Source organism: Serinus canaria, chromosome Z (assembly GCF_022539315.1).
Source record: "Serinus canaria isolate serCan28SL12 chromosome Z, serCan2020, whole genome shotgun sequence".
Lineage (NCBI taxonomy): Eukaryota > Metazoa > Chordata > Aves > Passeriformes > Fringillidae > Serinus > Serinus canaria.
The window spans coordinates 51,600,474-51,620,961 of NC_066343.1; the positions used below are offsets into that span (position 1 = coordinate 51,600,474).

Consider the following 20,488-nt stretch of genomic DNA (forward strand, 5'->3'; position numbering starts at 1 on the left):
ACCCACACTATCAGCACTTCTCAGATTTCAACACAGGGCTTTGAACCCCACCACAAAATATTTTCTCCTCTGCCTCCAGCATACATTAGTACATATTACAAGTCACTCTGTTAGCTCAAATGCCTTTGCTGTAGAAGTCTGAGATTTGCTGCTGACCAAATCTACCTCTCAATATATTCCAGTAGACAGAGAATTTCAACCTTAATTCAGGTTATAAGCCTGTGTTATACAATCGCCTAAAACTGCAGAATGTGGTTTTTTTCTTTCCCACAGGACAGTTGTGAAAGCACAATATGGAAAGACTGTAAGAATGAAGTTTTCTAGCCAAAGAGCTAGCTGTCTGAAACAATTTTCTTTTTCTGTTAGGGAAATTTTTCAGAGACTAATGGATGAGACAGAGAAGTGCAGATTAGGAACAGTCTTATATTTGAAACAACCAAGTAATAATTAAGGTGTAGTGAAGTCATTGACACAGAGTAACACCCACAAAACCGAACAAGGCAAATTGCTTGAATCAAAACATTAACAGATGGCACCTCTTTTTTTTATCAAGACTTTGTTCCCTGCCCAAGACAAAGAAAAAAAAAAAAAGGGAAAACACAAAGTAATCACAACTTTAAAAATTCAAAGCCATTCTTAAATTCTCTCAAAATGTAAAGGGTGAAATCAGAGTTCCTGAAAAATTTAACAAGAAAATTTGTATCTTGATGCCCCTGAAATGGACAAAAAATATCCCCAACTTTAGGACCTATGAAGGTGATTATTTAATCAACTGTATTTAATGACTGTTTTGTGATTACCATGCATGGAATCATTGAACTAAGGCACCTAATAGACCCAGTAAACCTAACTGCATCTCTTTGCAACTTTTTCAAGTTCTTAGCTTCTCCCTCAAAATCTTCTTTTCTTGTATACTTTTTTAACTAGATCTACATGTTTACCCATTAACAAGTACAAAGTTAAACCAATAAAACCATAATAGTATATTTAATTTTAATTATAATTAAATTTATAAATTTATAAATAAATAAATTAAATTCTAATAATAACTTTAAATTTAATAATAAAATTTAATAGTCAGCTGACCAGTTACAAACTTACAGTCTTGTCCACTGCACAAACTCATAATATATGCTTTTATTAGTTATAGGCAGGTACTTGTACTGAGAATAGTATTTTAGTACAATTGCAACTTACCAGCATAATCCTGAGCATTTACATTTCCACCGGCTTTTATTATCCTACGTACAAGGTTTATGTCTTGGTGAGTAACAGCTCTATGTAGTAAGTTCTCACCATACGCATTCCTCCTGTGGATTTTTGAAAGTGAAAGGGGGCGAGCTGGATTTATGGAATTCCTACCAAAGGCTTCTCGTCCTGAAAAATAACGTAAAAGATCTGCTGCACAGAGAAGTATCTTTTCTCTCTTACCTTGGTTTGACTTCATATCAAAGTTGGTAAACAAGCTTCCTGAAGAAACAAATCTTTGTAAGACAGTCAATCTAGTAAAAAGGAAAACGTCAAAAAAAAAAAAATCACAAATTGAGTAATAAAGCCATTTAATAAAAGATGTCATAGTGAATTTACATAGTGTAAATTCACTATGAATTTAAAATTCACAATTTTGTTACATAGTGTAACAAAACTCCAGCTGAAAATAAACACACAGAAATAAGAGTATGTAGAAGTGTTTTAACTTCAGACTTTTTCTTTTCTAATGACATTTTTGCAAGGTGCATTGCTTCCCAATGGATAATAAAATCACTATTCTGCATTCAAATCACAATAAGGTGACCATTTCAATAACTATTAGTCAATAATTAACTTTTCTTAAAAGTAAAATTTATCAACCATTATTTTTTATTCATCTGTCTTTTAAAGCCTCTGCTTTGTGAGCAAGTATTTACACTAGGATTGAGATTACTCCATCAGGTTATCTTTTCTCATTATTTCACAACCAGCTCACTCATTTCTGCAATGAATTAAAGGTGAATATGAGGTCTTAATGTAAAAGTAAAATTTAAAAGAGACTGTTTTCAATATTTACTTTAGTATTTAACAACACAAACACTATCTCCCATTATGCAGTCATCACACTTTTCAGCTTGGCTTAAATTATTTCCAATACACAGATGAGCTGCTCTGTACTTCACCAGCACTGCCATTCCAACATCCATTAAAACTGTTGGGAAGAGCATCCTGGCTACTGCCTCTGATTAAAAACAAGCAGGTAATAAAGAAGGGAAGAAAGACCACGAGAATTGTTTGAAGATAAGCATAGTGCAGGCCTAGGCCATTAATTAATCTACTTATAAAAACTCCTAGGACTATATACATTGCTCCTCTCCATAAGCTGTAGCAGGTGTGCCTTAAAGAAACTAGAAATGAAAAAACATAATTCCAAGGCAATATTAGTATAGGAGATAATATAAAGGCTGGTCTTTATTGGAGGCCTCCAGGGCCAGATATGGAAAATGTACATCTCCACACGGGGTGAAGACAATTTTATAAGTTTTGCAAATAAACAAAACTGACAAAAATCCTCAATTAGACACATAAGTGGTGAGGCAATTTCCCCCCAGTTTTCTGACTCCTCCCACCTCAGATAGGAGCTAAACTTTGTTTACGAAAATGTGTCTCAAATAGCTGGTTTCAACCTTGGCTCCCAGGAAGAGCCAAGATAGGATAGGGGCCTTAGACCCCCAGCCTGGACCCTTTGGAATGTGTTTTGTCTTTCTGCCTATCATGGTAGGGAAAAGGTAGGGAAAAGTAGAGGGACTAACTATGAATACAATAATGGGCTACAGAGCTACATATATATGTGTAAAGAATATAGAGAATACATAAAACAAAAAAGGCAAAAATCAATCTGGCATTACCAGAAATATACCTTAAAACCCATAGTTCTTCTAGAGCTGTAACTCACACAGCCTGATGTTTTGTGCATTGTGATACTCTGTGAGCTTGGACTAATTCCAAACATTCTTAAATTATTGACTCTGAGTAGATTTTTCAACTAAGAACACAATCCTTCTCCACTGTCCAGCCCTATGAGACGTCAATCATTTAAGACAAGCAGTCACTAGCAAAGCTGGTCTGAACCAGCCAAGCAGTTCAGGAGGGATTAAACTGCACAGACACAAACAGAATCATGTGCAGTTTTATGTTACACTTTACCTCATTAAAACCTTCCTTGAAGGGATCTATTTCCCATTACTTCCACTTGCCTTCCTTAGAGCTTTCCATGCACCTGACCTTGTGCAAAACAGGTGACACATGCAGACCCAACCCAAAACTTATTATGGGGCAGTTTTTAGAGTGAATTACCAAACTAAGATGACTCATAGGCTCTCTAAAAAGTCTGATGTGAAAGGGAGGTAAGCTTGCTACTATTGGTTTACTATGAAGCTACCTCTATAGACAGTACAACTCTTTCTGAGGCCACCATGCTAAAGAACCAGTAACTTGTTTATTGAGTGGAAAATAGCAAATTGATTTGAAATAGATAAGCAGTTAGTCATTCAACTTTAAATCTCATCAAAATGGTACTTCCACTGTGAATAATTAAAATCCAGCAAAAGAGAATTAAATCCTGTTAACTGGAGGTGGACTGCTTCATGTTTTTTAAGATCTGTAACATAGCTGTTGCAATTCAAATACTTACAAACTTTGTAAGATGTTTAAATGATTGTAAGTAAATGGAAAAACCCTGAGTGGACTTAAACAAAAAACAAAACAAAACAAAACAAAAAAATCAAAAAACCCAACAGAAAAGACCTAATCTTAAAGGTGCTGAAGTGAACACTTAAGGTAGGAAATTCTCTATGGTCCCACAAAATTCCTCTGCAAGGTGAAGAACTTCTCAGCATGTACCTTCAAAGGATTAAAATTAGCAATCTGTCTCTCTAAAAAAGAATATTCCAAATAAAAATACTTCAAAAGAGTGGTCTGTGGTAGTAAAGGCCCGATACTCCTGTAGACGGGGTAACAACAGCAGGCATTCAAAACAGAATAAACCGTTTTGTATAGGTCAATTCTTGAGGATGGCACTGCTCTGACTATGATTTTGTACACAGAACACTAAATGGCAGAAGGATAAACAAGTGTAGCTCAGGATCTACCTTTTCACTCTGCACAAAAACAATTCTCTTCGTACACACCATATTCTTTTCATATAAAACACTAATAAAAATTGCATTCTGAAGAACTCTTAATGATTCTTATACAAACAAGTTAACTGTTAGGTTGCTAATATAGGTTTACAGAAGAAGGGAAATTATTAATACCTTTATTTATTAAAATGAATGTCTATACCATATTTTTTAAAGAAAACCATGCCGCAATATATTGGAAAAATTACGAATTATATTTCATTCAGTACAGTTATTCAAATAATAATTTGTATGATAAAATCATAGAGTATCTTACTCCGTTTGTTGTCAATTCTCTTGCTCCTTCTCCTCTGATTAGCTTCTGCATACTCGTTAAGAAGTATTTCTTGCCATATGATGGCTTCTAGATCCTGCTTGTCTTCAGAAGATTTCTGAATTTTACTGACAAGAGATTTGCTTAGAATCAACAATAATATTCTCTATATAAATCAAGTAGAGCTAAGAATATGAATACATTTGATTTCAAAAGGAACTCTGTAATAGCAGGCTAACTTAGGTAGTACTGAATCAGGAGTAGATCAGGAGAGAATCAGATCTTTAAATAAAGGGTAGAAATCCTTCTCTTTGATCATTTACAGTCATTCAAATGACAAATGAGTACTCCACATGCATTTTATCTATTACATTAATATATATAAAATAATTTAAGAATTATTATGCATAAATTTCTCATACTTGAAATGCTTAGCTTTGTTTCTTTTTATACTGCCACTGTGAGACACTCCTGCTGTTTCTTCTAATATTTGGTGATGACAAGAAACAATCTCTGTACATTCCTGAGGAGGTCTCACGTACCTTGATGTTGTTTGGGCTGTTTCTGCACATGCTGCAGGCTCCACTGAACATGAATGTCCCTCACCAGTTTGTTTTTCACTAAAGGTGGCATCCAAGAAATGTGACATTACTTCTTCCTCTCTCTGCTGACCACCCACAGGCTGTGACAAAAAAGAAATATTAAAAGCAACTGGCAGACATGAAGTTAAAACAACGGCTGTATATAATAGAGCTCCAAGAACACTCTTTTTTCAATTGTATGCCCACAGAGAATTGAGGGATTGCTTAAGTGAATAACTGGAACTCTACAGGTATGAAAGACAGAGGCTGGCTGGAGAGGCAATCCTGAAGTAGTATGCCTTGCAATGTACTCCTGGCAGAATTAACCAAAAGAATTGGGCTACTCAGAGTCCCAACTTAAAATATAAATCTAGGCTGGATGACAGCAAACAAAAGTTGTTCTATCTGAAAGTTATTTGATTGGACATTTGAAATGACAACATATTAATTTCAGTTTCCTATGGACACGAGCTCCTGTCCTAAAAAATAAGATGATGCTTAAGACATCTTAAGATAGCCCATACTATCTCACAGCTGCAGAAGCCTAAAAATTTACGCAAGGTGAGATCCATGTTTCGCTTGAAGTTCAGTAACTCCCAGCTGAGTAGTTATTTCTAAAGATATACCATCCCTGAGCTACAGCTACTACAGCTGAGATTCACTTCACTTACCTTCAACCTTCTAAAAGTCAGGCATGTAGATGACACTAGGCATCCCCATTACCCCACCACTTGTAAAGAGGAAGAGTTACTCTGAGGTGATAGAGATTCACCTCATCCCAAATTGTGCAAAGGGGAACCTAAATGATTCATGTATACCAGAGATTTAACTCTAATCCCACCCTACAGACAGGTTACCACATGGCATTTAATTGGAGTTGCTGAGTTTATTCACTGTTTTAGCTATGTGACTGGGACATGCTACTAAGTATCACTCAAGCTCCTGAAACCTGGATTTAATTAGTTTATTACATACTTGAGTAATACTGAAAGCTTTTAGGACACACCCTCAGCACATATGCAGAGAAATTCTTTCACAATGATGTGGGAAAACTGGTTAGTCCTTTCTTGCAATACAAACACAAATGGAGAATGCACTGATTTATTTTTTTAATTGACGTATTTAGCAGAGGGGTTACTAAAGAGGGGAATTGCCTTCTCAGAATAGGTCCCTCTGAGTCCATAATGTATAAAAGATAATACATGCTAACATGGGATCTGGGGTCATTTAGCCTGAGGAAAACGAGTCCCTGCAGTGCCTTTATTGCTCTCTACAACTACCTAAAAAGAGTTAGTAATGAGGTGAGGGCTGGTCTCTTCTTCCAGGTAAAAAGCAATAGGACAAGGGGAAGTGGCCTGTACTTGTCCCAGAGAAGGCTTAGATTGAGCATGAGGAAAACTTTTTTCACTGGAAGTGTGGCTAGGTACTGGAACAGGGCTGACTAGGGAAGTGGTGGAATCACCACCCCTGGAAATGTTCAAAAGACCGGTGAATGTGGCACTTGGGAACACAGCTTAGAGTAAACACAGTGGTTCATGGTTGGACAATTGGACTTGATGATCCCAAAGGTCTTTCCCAACCTTAATGATTGTATGGCAGCTGGGGAAAGTCAAATATATTATCTTAGAAAACTATCACATTTGTACTTTCTATGGAGCCACATCTGCGATGGGAGCAGGGTTAGAGAAGGAGAAGAAAACATTTTGAAGAATAAAAACCCCACATTTGCTGTATAAGTGACCATATACTAAAATATCTGGCATATCCAGCATCCTGATTGCATCTACAAGTCAGTACAGACTCTCTGCTTTTGAATACTTGTTTCACTACCGGAATACTCTGAAGAAAGAAGGGTAAGAAAAATACATGGTGAACAGTATACTGCTACAATTCAACAGGCATTAACAAATGAACTGTTTGGTTTTTTTCTTAGTAATTTGCCTCCTTCTGCCTTTAAGAACAACAGATAAAGGCCCAAAGCAAATATAAGGTTGATTGCTGTTTGATAAGAGGCTAGAGATCTCCATTTCCACGAGACTCTGCTTCTCAATTTTAACTGCAATTCTGAGTAAATCTATATATTATTCTTCACACAGCTGTGCTACAAATTTCAGAAATCAATACATCACTGAAAGTGTTTTGCAAAGTGCTATGGTTCTGAGACAACTGGCCTACAGACTTTTCATCACCTTGAAATTAGCCATCTTTCTGGCACATTTAATGTGCCACATTTACATGCTGATATATTCATTTAATACTGCTAGGAAAAGACAGAATTAACTCTTAGTTTTTGGATGCTTTATGCCCTTGTGGGTTGTATAACTACCTTAAATAGCCAGGTTTACATGTCTGATCACTGATTTGCAGCTCCAGATTACTCGAATATACTACAGGGCACAGAATCAGGCTTCAGGTTTACAAGAGATGCTTAATATAGTCATCAGCATGAATCTATGTCTCCTATCTGTCCTCTTTTCCTGATTATAATCTAAACAGGAAGAAACTATGGCTTTTCTTTCATGCTCCCCTCCATATTTTTGCATTGGTATTACTGAATAGAAATGACATGTTACAGAACACCTTCGCAGCACAAGAAGCAACAGGAAGGATCACATCCTTTATCCATACATAGTGGTTTCTTCAGGGAAATACAGGAACATAAACACATGCCTCAGTTTTTTCAGTATATCTTGGACAGGCAGAGCTAAACACAACAAATACACTTCTAATTTTTTACTGTGCTTTTGCTAAATACAATTCTATTTTTTACAAATATGCAAAAAATTCCGACAGAATAATTTTCCTAGTCTATAGGAAAGACATAGCTGTGATCTATTTTGTAATACTTGCAAAGCATTTGCATTTACAGCAGTGAGAATATGACAAAAGAAAACAGAACACCACTGCCTGTAGAACAGGATGCAGTGGGAACCTGGAGATGGAATTGGCTGGTATATACTGATATGCGACAATGAAATAACAAGTGTTTTGGAGAGATCATGAGACACAGAAGATGTACAGGCATTCTAGGAGTTTCTGAAAAACCCAGGCTTAGGTTTACACATCAGTCAACAAATTAACTAGGATTTCCCATTCCAGCAAGCTTCGCTATTTTCATAACATGGATACATCCAAACAGGAAATACAGTACTTGACTTTTAAAAGAAAAACAACTTAAATTACTTAAACATGAAAATTACTGATGCTAGTTTATTCTTTACTAAGATTCCCATCTTCAAGTAATTTGGCTACCTCAAATAGTATTTTATGATAAACATAAAATTTCAAATATGAATTAAACTGTGGTTATACTTGCTCATTTGTTGTGCTCTGTAAGTTAGATCCTGTGAAGGCACTTATTTCTTCCACCTGAATTGCAGCAAGTCGAGGCTCCATGACATTTGTTATTTGAGTATAGTCATCATCTACCTGCAGAACACTGGTTTCTGAATTTAGCTGCTCTTCCTTGGTGTTGAGCTGGCTCTCATTTGGCACTCCAGGAGTGGCAGCTTGTACCATTGATCCTGACAAGGCATTCAGAGGCACCACAAGATCTACTGGCAGGGCATCACTGCTCTCAGTTGCTGATGGATCGATGGAACATGCATGACCCTGACACTCTAACTTGTCAGGCAATGGGTTTTTAACTTTAAGACTCTCAGAATCACATGGGTATCTCAACAAATCAGTGATGTCAACTTCACAAGTCTCTAAATTCTGTTCAGTGAATACACCCATGACAATCTTTCCTGGGGATGACAGTGAAAGATCTGTATTGTTACTAAGGGAATGCTCTTTTACTCTGCTATCTGTGTCAATAATGGTCATGCAGGTTCTGTGGCAATTATCTAAAACATGTGGAAATGTATCTTCTGGTGTCTGTTCCTCTTGAACTGTTATTATGTCTTCCACAGGATCATGGAGACAGCAGCTTATTTCTGGACAGCAATCTTTATTACTTAATTTTCGTGATATCTAAAAATTAAATTTAAAAAGTTTACAAAAAAGAATGGAGTAACTCTTACTAAAAAGCATTTAACTAAAGTTTACTTTAGAAGTCATCTCTCTTTCTATACACGTGTGTACATTTTATGGTGAACCTTTGCAAAACCTAGAAGACTCAGAGTCTTCCTTCATACAATAAACTAACAAGAATTGGACTGAGAGCTCTGTTTCACAAGAAGTTTCAGCTTCAGCTGCTGACCTCTATAGCAGTGAAAATCCAGGGCAAAAGAGAGTAAGTCTGTTTTAGTCAAAGATATTGTCATTACCAATGGCAATAGAATATAACCTGAGGGTGTTATAAGGCTTTAAAAAATTTCTGTCACACAGAAATAATGAAAATAAACATATTCACAATAACTTTTTGATTATATGTTTATGTAGATGCAACACAGATATGGAAGATTTGTGTCTCACAAACTTCAGTTCAAAACCTTGGGATTTTGGGAAGTTTGCATTGTGTGGTTTCCACACTGAGGACAGAGCACAAAATCAAAACTGTTCTTGGAAAAGTAGTACTACTGTTTTTCTAATCACTTTGAGCTACATTCAACAGAAACACCCATTTTTACATGAAGAAATTGCTTGTCTAATTTTTCCCCTATCCCTGTCTTAAATGCTCTGCATATAAAAATATATGATGCCTCCAGAGACCTAAACCATATTTTTTCTATATAACATTTCCATATAATAGTGCTTATACTTAGTAATACTGGATCTAAGAAAATCTCTTTGAATGCATTTTTTGAGTCTTGCTGCCAGCAAGTGGCAATACCAGGCAATGCAAGAAACCTTTAACCACTGGTGACATGATTTAGATAAAGGTCACACACAATAAAGTAGTAAGGGCAGAAATCTGACTGCATACACTCAGGTTCAGTTTGCAAGCTAGTATAAATTCTTGTTTCTTTCTTGAAAAATTATTCTCCAGACAGCTGTATCCCATCTTTTACCTATGCATCAAATTGTTTCTAAGTACTGATTACTTCTTACTTTGCTTTATTAAATTACACTTTATTTTTACACCACTTTTCTAATTCATCTAGACTTTAAACAACTGGGGAAAAAGAAAACTTCACTAGTGATAACTTTCTCTACTTGAAGAACTATGGTATAAACAGCATGTATATGTATTACAAATTTCCCAAGAAAAAGGCTCCATGCATGTGTTGAAGAGGGGATGAAATTTTGCAAGATTTTAAAATCCCCAAAGTCAAGTGAAATTCAACCCTTAAATGTGAAATGCTCACAAAACTCCAGACACAGTAGTCCAAAGTGGGTCCTACAAGAGCAAAGTAGAGAGTCCACCAGGATTCCAAGTCCTTCTCTGGCAGAGTTATTTTCCTGTCACCTAATCCCCAGCCGTACTGGTGCCTGAGGTTATTTCTCCCCAGATGCAAAATGTCTCATCTCCCCTTGACGAATTTCGTGAGATTCCTCTCCTCCCAGTTTTCCCATCTTTTCAGGTCCCTATGAATGACAACACAACTGTCTGGTCTATCAGTCATTTCTCCCAGTACTATCTCTGAACTTGCTGAGGGTACTGTGTGCTCCATTTTCCAGCCCACTAATGAAGACATTGAACAGTACTGGCCCCACTTGCTTCAAATCAACACATGGAAGCCTGTGATGGTCATTGGTTCACCTCACTAAAGATCCTTCTGCAGGACTCAGACCTTGCTTAGGGCCAACATCAGCCAATATCCAAAAAGTAAAATCCACTGTAGAGATTATTTTCAGCCTTCTTACTCCAGGCTCCTAAAATATCTTCTCTGGAGATACTCCCAATGCATTCAATATGCCTATTCTCCAGAGGTTATTAATAATAGGCAATCTCTGTTTCAAGGCATTTAGAGTTTGTTCTATGGGACTAACCCTGTACAATGAGAATGTTCCATTTAATAAACTTATAGTTTTATATTAATAGCTGTATATTTTCCAGAAAAAAATATCCTTAGAGATTTCATTTTTCCCTCTTTTTTTGAGATGGAATATGTTACCCTGTCATCACTTGTATTTGCTGGAAGACATGAGCAATAAGGACAGTAGAAAAGAGCAGCATTTTACTCTGATAAGGACAGAAGAATAGAACATCACAGCCTTGGAGAACTAGATTAGGACACAACTTAGGCAAACAGAAGCCATACTAAACGCAAGCAAGATGTTAGCTCAGTTCTGCAAGCCTGACAAAGCAGAAGTTATGCAAAACAATGATACTGTGCTTACTCAAAAGTAGGGGTCAAGGAAGAGGCACCTAAAAAGGACATGGGACATTGAAAACACAGAAAGAAGACCCTAAAGAACCATACAAGGACTTCTGATAAGTGGTGCAAGTATGTAAACAGAAGTACATCAAGTAAGGGAAGACAGATATTGAATGTGGGATTCGTATGTATGATAAACATTATTCACTGGAAGTTCAGGGCACTCAACAGAGTTAAGGATCCTCCAAGTGACCACTGCTGCAGTAAAGAATGACTGCTCTCAAATACTCACAACTGTGTTAGAAAGTTACTATCTGGCCAATTTTGGTATCAATACTGGTCTCAAATCTGCCTTTGGTGAATTCTACCAAGAACTGCTTTTCTCCTGACATAAACCTCAAAAACTTGAAAAATGCCAAATAAAACTGATATATATAGAACCCTGACTTTTTATTTGTAGGTACAAATCAATGGGACTAGATGGTACAGTCATAATGATACAACATGTGCATTAAGCAGTCTTTCACAGCAGAAACTCTGCTACTACCTATTTCTGACCACAAATAAGACTCTCCCAAACAAAAGGACACTTACAGATAACCTCTTCCTCCTCAGACCCCTTCCATATGCACTGCCAGTCTCATAGCTTTCATTGGTGGGGAACATTTTAAGCTACTAAGTGTCTTCATTACTTTAGCTTAAGTAACAGCCCTTAGAAACTCTATCTCACCATGATGTACTTCCCAACTCACTTTCACTGCCATGCTTCTACCCTTGCGTGCTGCAGCATAGCAACTACAGTTCTTACCGAAAAAAACAGAAAATAAGGCTTAGCTTTAAAGTTGTTTTCAGTGTGCTCAGTGTCAGTGTAAACAGTTATGTGCTTGCTTACCTCTTCTTCTAAATCCTTTTGAAATCCATTCAATTTGATATCTAAATTTAGGAGAATAGAAAAATATTTCAGTTCTACTTTCCACTTCTGAAAGTTCTTATCATCTCTTTAAAAAATGGCGTAATTGTCTAATTAAGGCTTAGGTTTCAAACCTTAAAAATTACTATAGTCATGTTCCCCTCAGGGGAACTAACAATAAAATCTCTGGTTAGGCTCTTTAAATCACCAAATAATATGCCAGAGCTATTTTGTCACATTTCTTCACTGTAGTTTAGAGTCCTGTTTCCAAAGACTATCAGCAGATGGAACTGCCACCCATTTCACATGACAAGACCCAGCCTCTGTCTTCTCTAATTACAGTGCAATTAGACAATAGTGCTAAAACAATGCAACACCTTACTGACTCTGGAAAGAAACGATCCCAAACCGCCTGATATCATCCCCTTGTTTCAACATTCATGTGACTCCCTGGCAATTTCCTAATCCGAAATAAAGTGAATGTTTTTCTGTTGGATTACCAAAAATAAACTCAAGTGGAAGACAGCAAAACAGATGGGTTAGTCCTGCACTTTTGGGAACACTGAGGAATGGAAGTATAACTTAAGTAGCAGCACATGCCATACAGACCTGAAGAATAGCAGCATTTTTGTTTCTCTTTTCTTACAGAGGCCTCTGATTCTTGGGTATATTAGAAAGAAGCAGTAGGAACCCTCCAAGACCTTTTTACCTTACACATCTATAAGGTATTTAAGCACCATGTGGCCTGTAACTCTTGTCAGAAAACTCCACAGCAATGAATTAATTTTAAACTGGATACATACTACTGGCTTGAGAATACAGTTATTTCTTCCAACAATCCTAACACAATACTTAAAAAAACAGAACTTCCAGTTCATGACTATAAAAACTGAACAACTGAACAACATGTTGTAAAAAACATGTATAAACTGTATAAACTGTACATGGATAAATGGTATAAACTTACATGGATACTCACCTTCAGCTTATCAAATTATTTTCTCAAATTATTTTGCCACAGCTGGAGCAATTCCTAGTTTTGTACAAATACAACATACCTTCAGAATTATTTTTCTGTTCTTCTGCTGCAGAATTTAATGAAAAACAAGGCTTAGAAATATTTTCAGTAGGTGATGAATGGTTTATCCAATCCCTAGGATTAAATAACACAATAAAAAAATCTTAAAGAATTGTAATCTGCTCATTTTAGGAACATTTTTACAGTACTTTGAACTGGCTGCTATCAGTGGAAACAGCTGCAGTTATTTTAGAGGTATACTTTTCTTTACAAGGACATGCAATAAATAACACTTCTGGATTTCCTATGTGGAGCTAGCAATGTTTACACATTTGTTCTCTAAGTGAAAAAATGGCCTTTTCTATTCTTTATTACTTATTTCTATATTTCTGTTATAAATCTATCTTCTACTGAAAATTTTCCATGGTTTCCAGGAACAAAAAGCCTAATATTATCTATTACAAATTTTTATTTGTCTAATGTTTTTTCCCAAGTTCTGTTATTCTTGTTGGTTATATTCTTAAACCATTTAAGGTAGTATCATCAACAAAAGTAAATCCAAGTACAGCTTAACCCATACTGGACACTGAACTACTGCCCACATAAATACAGATCATTCACTAAGCAAACAAGAAAACTGTTTCTCAATAGAACACTGGGAATAAAACAACGTACAAACGGAAGCATAACAGTATTATTTAATTACATTATGCCTGAGTGGAATTCCTGTGTGATGTACTATACTCACTTCAGTAGGGATTGAGACTGGTCAGAAATTGTGTATGCTTCTTGAAGTACCTGAAAGTAGAAAAAACTTAACAAGTTAGTAACTGCTTAGTTGTTTATTTTCTCAGTTTTATTGCAGGCTTATCTTCTTCCTTCTGTAATTTAGTTGGGAAATGGAATACTTAGATCCAATTATTACATACATTACTACTAAGATAGAAAAGCATTCCTCTTAAACCTTTTTTTTTACTTGTACTATTTGAGAAATATGTTGAAAAATAAAGCAAGACTATAGAAGAAAACATTCACCCACAAGGAAAACAAACTGTTGCAAGAAAGATACAATTGCTCCAAACTTAAGATGTTTTATACATCAAAGGACCAAAGCACAAGATACTTTGATTTCAACTCACAGTTTCAGTATTTCTTTGATAACTTTTTTTCATTAAATAAGACAGGGTGCTGTTCCAAAGACTGTGATGTTTAGTATACTGCTCTCAATATACCTATAAATATCGTATTTAAGGAACTTCAAGACTTGCATATCAGCCAGTTCTGTGGCAGGGCTGCCACAAACCAACAGAGGAAAGAGCAGGTGCATAAGGAGAGGATTGATGTCACAGCAGAAGCCAAATTCCAACTCCTTTTTACAAAGACCTTGGATCTTTCTTTTGTACCTTTACCAATAATGCAGAGATCTCCCTCAGTATGGAAAAAGAAGCCTTTATACAAAGTCTAAGGCAAACTAGGAATGATACAGATAGTCAAGTGAACTGCAGAATGGTTCTCTCACCATTTAGCTAAGACTAGGTATTACTAGTGGACTATGCACACACTGGCTGCAATTTTAAACAAATCATTGACTTACAGTGGACAATATTAACAGCACTAGACGACTCAAAGAACACCTTGATGTGGACACTAAGTGACACCTTCTCTGGCCTACACAAGGTACTAGCCACACAGCAAGAACAAACACCCTAACAATTGCTTTAAGAGCAGGACATACACATTTCCCACTAGCAAGGACTGTTAAAAGGCTCCCGGGAAGAGAACAGATTCTTTAGTCTGTGCAACAATTATCGACTGATGTAATTCCAAAACATGGCAATGAGTTCACAGAAAGTTATCTATTTTGTTTAAATAGACCCTTCCAGTGAGTCAGCCTGAATATTTATACAGAACATAATCCATGGATCAATCAAGGTCAGGAGAATACCAGAGCAGCTACTAAACCTCTCTAAGTGGCTAACATTGCTCAGAGAGGTGCTTTAAAACATCTACAAACTCAGATGAAGATGCTGTTTTGTCTGCAAAAAATTAGGTTCTAAGCTAAATCAGTGTATTGGTCACTGGTTGAGAAATCTTCTCAAACCATATACATTACACAAACTGTATTTCTGGCCACTGACTGAAGTACTGGGAACAGTCTTTCATCCTGCCCTCATTTTTGGTGAAGAAATTCCTGCAAAATCTTGGTACTTTTTCTCACTTGAACACTTATTTATATATGAGGGGACTCTGGATGTTTTCCAAAAAGAGACTAATGCTTAAAAGCTGTTAGGTGTTACCTAACAACTTTTAGTGCACCTCACCAAACAGTGTAAGAAAAAAAAATATAAAAAGAGGGAAAGCACAAACTTGAAATTACTACATCTGTCTGAACAAGATGTAGAATACCATGTTAACAGATAATGAAAATGACTTGTTGAAAAGAACCTGGATCCTAAAAAATCTCTATATATGTCTTCTGCATCTCTGGTAGATGAAAATTCTTAATTACAATTTTTTACATGATGGAATCAAAGACAGGACTGCATATCATAAGTCTTCCACAACCCATCTGAAGTACAAAGAAAGCTAAGACTCTCTGGAACAAGGGGAACAGATGTTACTTTTCCTAAAAACATTCACAGCCATTTACTCTGCACAAACGTCATATCACATCACATGCTGTGATCATATATGCTGTATTCATACATGGTAATTTCTGAGTACAAACTAGAAGGAAAGCTTCTGTAAGGGCACATTCCATGGTGGCTCTTGAAGTGATTGAAGAGCCACATTGGTGCAATTTACACATGTGGGTATCAAAGACAGCAGGCCAAGACCACTCCTTAAAGTATTCAGTAAAAACTTAAAATTTTAAACTGTCCCCAAGCTGTGCATAACCAAGCTGACAGTGTTTGGCTATACAGGTTTCACAAAAAAAAAAACCCATTGAGAATTACCCAAACTATTTGGTGAAAAGGACTAGGTTTCTTTGCTTTTCTGACTTTTTCTTTAGTGGACTGGCCATTAGTCTTTAGATTTGGGAATGGCTAATCTGGTGAGAATCAGCAAGATAAAGGCTAGGGTTAAGAAGCAGCTAGTCAGATCATCTACCAGAGAGGAAAGAGCAAATATGCACTTCTCTCATTCCCTTCAAACTTAGAAAATCATGAAAACTTCAGTCAAGACAACCCTCAGACATGCAAGAAGCAAAATAAAGTTATGGAGAAAAATTTTTGAAATAACAGCATCTTTCAGATTTTGTACGCTGTTTCTCATACTGTCAGTTTAGACAAATTTATTTGCAATTCTAGAATGAGCATTCACTTCAGTAGAAAACATGTCTTTTTTCAATGTACCTTTTGTCATCTAGGAAGCAGTCTAATTTTTCTTTTTATAAAAACTCTTTTTTACCAGAACAAGGATACACTGCAGGCTTTGGACTGGTGAATCCAGGGTAAATGCAATGCAACAGTCACAGTTAAAAGGAGAGAATCTGTTTGTCTCTAATTGTTTCATGACCCTGCCATATGCAGGTGGAAAGCTAATTGCTCAACTGAATACAAGTTTATGGGCTAGCTACCAACCATGGTAAATACATTAAAAGGTAGGCTAATTAGCAGATTAAGGAATGCAGAATTATCCATAGAGTAAAATAATTACCCCATCATCATACAAGCAGACATTTTGTTCCGCATTAGGGACTATTATCTCTTTCCTTTTGAAAGAAGCAATGGATCAATCATCACAGCTAATCTCATAATGAGTAACCCAGGGTGTATTCTAGCACAGTCAATCCAGATGACTACCCTTCAGCTCCTGAAAGGAACATATTAAAAAGTCTGTGCTCCAGTCTGTGCTTTGTCCTGGACTTTGAAATTTGCTCCACAAATTTCAAAGGTTATAATCTCATGAAATACCAGAGAAGACACTTTGATACATTCCTGCAGACTATGTGCTGCATAGGCGCCAAGATGAAGTTCAATTCAGCTGTAAAGCCACCAGACCTCCCCAAGGGGATGCCCATTGGGTTTGTCAATAATTAATCATTAGATATGTTTCGAGAAGACACTACCATTGGTGGACTTACTGGTTTTATCTGTTCTGCCTTATGACGATATGTGTGGTCACCAAATTTCTGTATAAAACAGATTTCTGGAGAAAAAGCTCCTAGAAAACAAACAAACAAACAAAATCCTCAGTAATTAAAATTTTGATTGTCTTAATTTCTGTGTAATTTTCCATAATTCCATAACCTTCTACATAACTCAGTAACTGAGCTACATGCATCAAAACTTCTGATACGCAATGGATTTTACAGGCTATATGGTCTATCACACTAGATTTTGAATCTACATGAATAAATTAGAAATTAATAAAACAAGCCAGGAGTGGAAATTTATTTCACTTAGTGTTCCAAGACCACCCCTGATTCTGCACTGGAGGTTAGGTCTTTCCTATTATTTTTTAAACTAGTAACTGCAATTTTGGTAACCTGCCTGATCCGTATGACTAAAATATACTTGTACATCTAGATGGCACTATTTCTGAATTAATGACTATATAAATGAAGCCTTTCTCTCAAAAAAAGTTTAAAAAGAGAGAAACACTGAAGTTTGGATCCTATGCTTCAAAACTAAGATGTTGTTACTGACACTAATAAAACACTAATCAAATGAATATTTATACTGTGTATCTCATCACCAAATTAGTACTATACATACTACACATACACATACTGTACAGGTATGCACAAAACTGTGAATGATGAAATTCTAATTCAAACTTCCTAAATATAATATGATGCAGGCAGAATGCTAAAATATCACAATCTATTGCAGTTACAGAGACAAAAACTCCCCACTCAACTGTCAGACAAATGCCCACTCCACAAACTGAACACAGTCAAATAGACATGCCCCATGTATATTGAATGTTGCAAGGATTTAGTTCCAGAGGACAACCACAGGGAAGTGTGGTTAGACTAAAGACACTTAAGACTATTAAGCTTCTATAAATGGTCCAGCATTAGGAAATTACAGCCATTGGAGTTTCTGCAAATTTCAATAGGCTGGAGGTAAAATTTGTATTAACTCAGGGCAGATTGATAAAAAATTATGGCTCACTCATATCTTCAAATTGGCAAAAAGAGAAACACAACCAAATCTGGAAGAACACCATGTGTCACTTAAAGTATTCCCAGTCTGAAATATCACTGAAATAAAACCTATAGAATGCAAGTCAAATGGAACATATAAAAATGTCAAGGAAGTAGTATGAAACTATTATGTAACTAAAACATGCTTGCTCATGTAGCCTGCTCTACAGGAGTTATTAGGGAATATTTTAAGATCTTAAATGAGTGTGCTTTCATTCATGCTGAAAGTATTTAATAGTACACTAAACATAATGCACTGAAATATCCCTACTCAAACTTTTTATGTTAAAGAGAACAGAAATACTAAGAATATTACTGGGGTTTTAAAAATACCATAAGCAGCTAGAGCCACATACAACCGTTATGCATATAGAATCCATTTATTTTATTCTGCACAAATATATACACAAAAATACATACATGTAAATAAAACTGATATCCCTATATATAGCTTCAACACTTCCCAAACCAGGGATTCTCAATCACAGTGCACAGGAAGAACAGAGAGAACTCTAGGGCAAACCTGATCAAATATTAAAAATATGTTGAAGAACCTTTTAAAATATGAGCTACAATTAGGAATATAATCAAAGAGCACACAGTTCCTACACATGAACTTCATGCAACACCCAAGTTTAAACATGGACTCAAGCAAAATCCAAAGCAACAGTTTAAAGAAAAAAACAGCGTAGACTGAAAAAAATAATCTGTCTTACCTTTATTAATACTTATCTCAGTTGTTAAAGCAATATCCTTGTTAAGAAAATTCAACCTTTGCAAAATAAATAAAACAAAAGGTCGTTAAGGAGCTTTAAGCATTACAGTCCTATAAACTCAAAGGGCATCTGAAAGCACCCATCCCAGCCTCTGCTGTGGGAACACGCCTAGGAGAACGCTGACACAAACACTAAAAAACCTCCAAACTTAAGGCACAAAATGTGATTTTCTGCATAGAAAACCATAACTAGGGAGGCACCTCGCTGTTTTAAGTATTTCCAAGAACTACCTCACCACAAAGCCATCATAAAGATCTGAGTGTGGTTTCAAAGCCTTGCTATAATCATAAAGGATACAAGAGATAATGTCATGAAAATGACATCAAGGCAAAGTTGCAGGGAAACAGAACTAGCACGAACTGTATTTAATAGTGTTTATTTTTTTCCGAGCTGTTTTCTGGGACATTTCACTTCTTCTGACTAAAATGTTAGTAAAATGGTGGGTCCTGGGACATAAGCTCCGAGGTACGCAAGGTGTGTGGAAACACAGCTATTTGCAGAGCTACGAAATTCTGGGGAAGGGGAAGGGGAAGGGTTCAGCTCGGGACGGGCTCCCTCAGTCGCCGCCGCCCTCACACAGGCAGGTGGGCAGGTGCCGTTCCCACCCACACCGCATTACCACCTCCTCCTACGGAACTCCTCTTCGTCCACATCACTCTCCGGCACAGAGCCCTCCACGACAGTCTCGTCGCTGTCCGTGTCGCTGTCGTTGCCGCTCCCGCAGCGCTCCATAGTGCGGCCGCTCCGCTCTCCCGGCGCCTCCTCGGGCAGCCGCCCTCCCCCCTCAGCGGCGGCCGCCATCTTGTGGCCGGGCCGCGCTGCCCCTCGTGTGGCAGCGGGCTCGCAGCCCTCGCCAGAAGCGCGGAGTCCCCGCAAACAGCGTGCTGTGTGTGATCGCTCCTCCGAGTGTGTGCGCTTCTGACGTTGGCATCTCCAGAGTCAGAAGCAGTCATCTGCCCAGAGAGTTACAGAGAGTGAAAGGGGGCTGCAAAACAGTGTCTTAGTGAAAAAGGTCAGACAGCCTCAAAGGGGGGGGACCCTGAATGAAGGATTATTTGGGCTTTGACTGCATAGTCTGGGGTCTTAGAATCATGGAATGTTAAGGGGTAGGAAGGGACCTTAAAATTAATTTAGGCTTAACCACTTCTGCCATGGGCAGGGACACCTCCCACAAGACAGAGTTGCTCAGGGCCTTGTCCAGCCTGGCTTTGAACACAGCCAGCGTCCGAGCATCCCCAGCCTTGCTGGGCAACCTATTCCAATGGCTCACCACCCTCACAGGAATTCTTTCTTCCTAATATCTAACCTGAATTCTTCTTCCATCAATTTGTACCCATTGCTCCTTGTCTCATCACTGCAGGTCCTGACAAAAAGTTCCTGTTGAGTTGTTGGCTACTGCTGTGCCTCTTGTCACCTG

The 20,488-nt window shown here is 37.1% G+C and overlaps 1 protein-coding gene across 1 annotated transcript in view; it reads right to left on the reverse strand.

Moving 5' to 3' along the window:
- ANKRD31 (ankyrin repeat domain 31) overlaps positions 1–19,952 on the reverse strand; it is a 61,961-nt gene extending 42,009 nt beyond the window's left edge. Inside the window, 10 exon segments of the mRNA XM_050987188.1 lie at positions 1,198–1,377; positions 4,429–4,553; positions 4,968–5,107; positions 8,319–8,981; positions 12,105–12,145; positions 13,181–13,275; positions 13,889–13,938; positions 17,228–17,307; positions 19,012–19,067; positions 19,691–19,952. Of these exon segments, the coding sequence (XP_050843145.1) occupies positions 1,198–1,377; positions 4,429–4,553; positions 4,968–5,107; positions 8,319–8,981; positions 12,105–12,145; positions 13,181–13,275; positions 13,889–13,938; positions 17,228–17,307; positions 19,012–19,067; positions 19,691–19,872 (1,612 nt within the window). The 5' untranslated portion in view covers positions 19,873–19,952.
- Between the last annotated feature and the right edge of the window lie 536 nt (positions 19,953–20,488).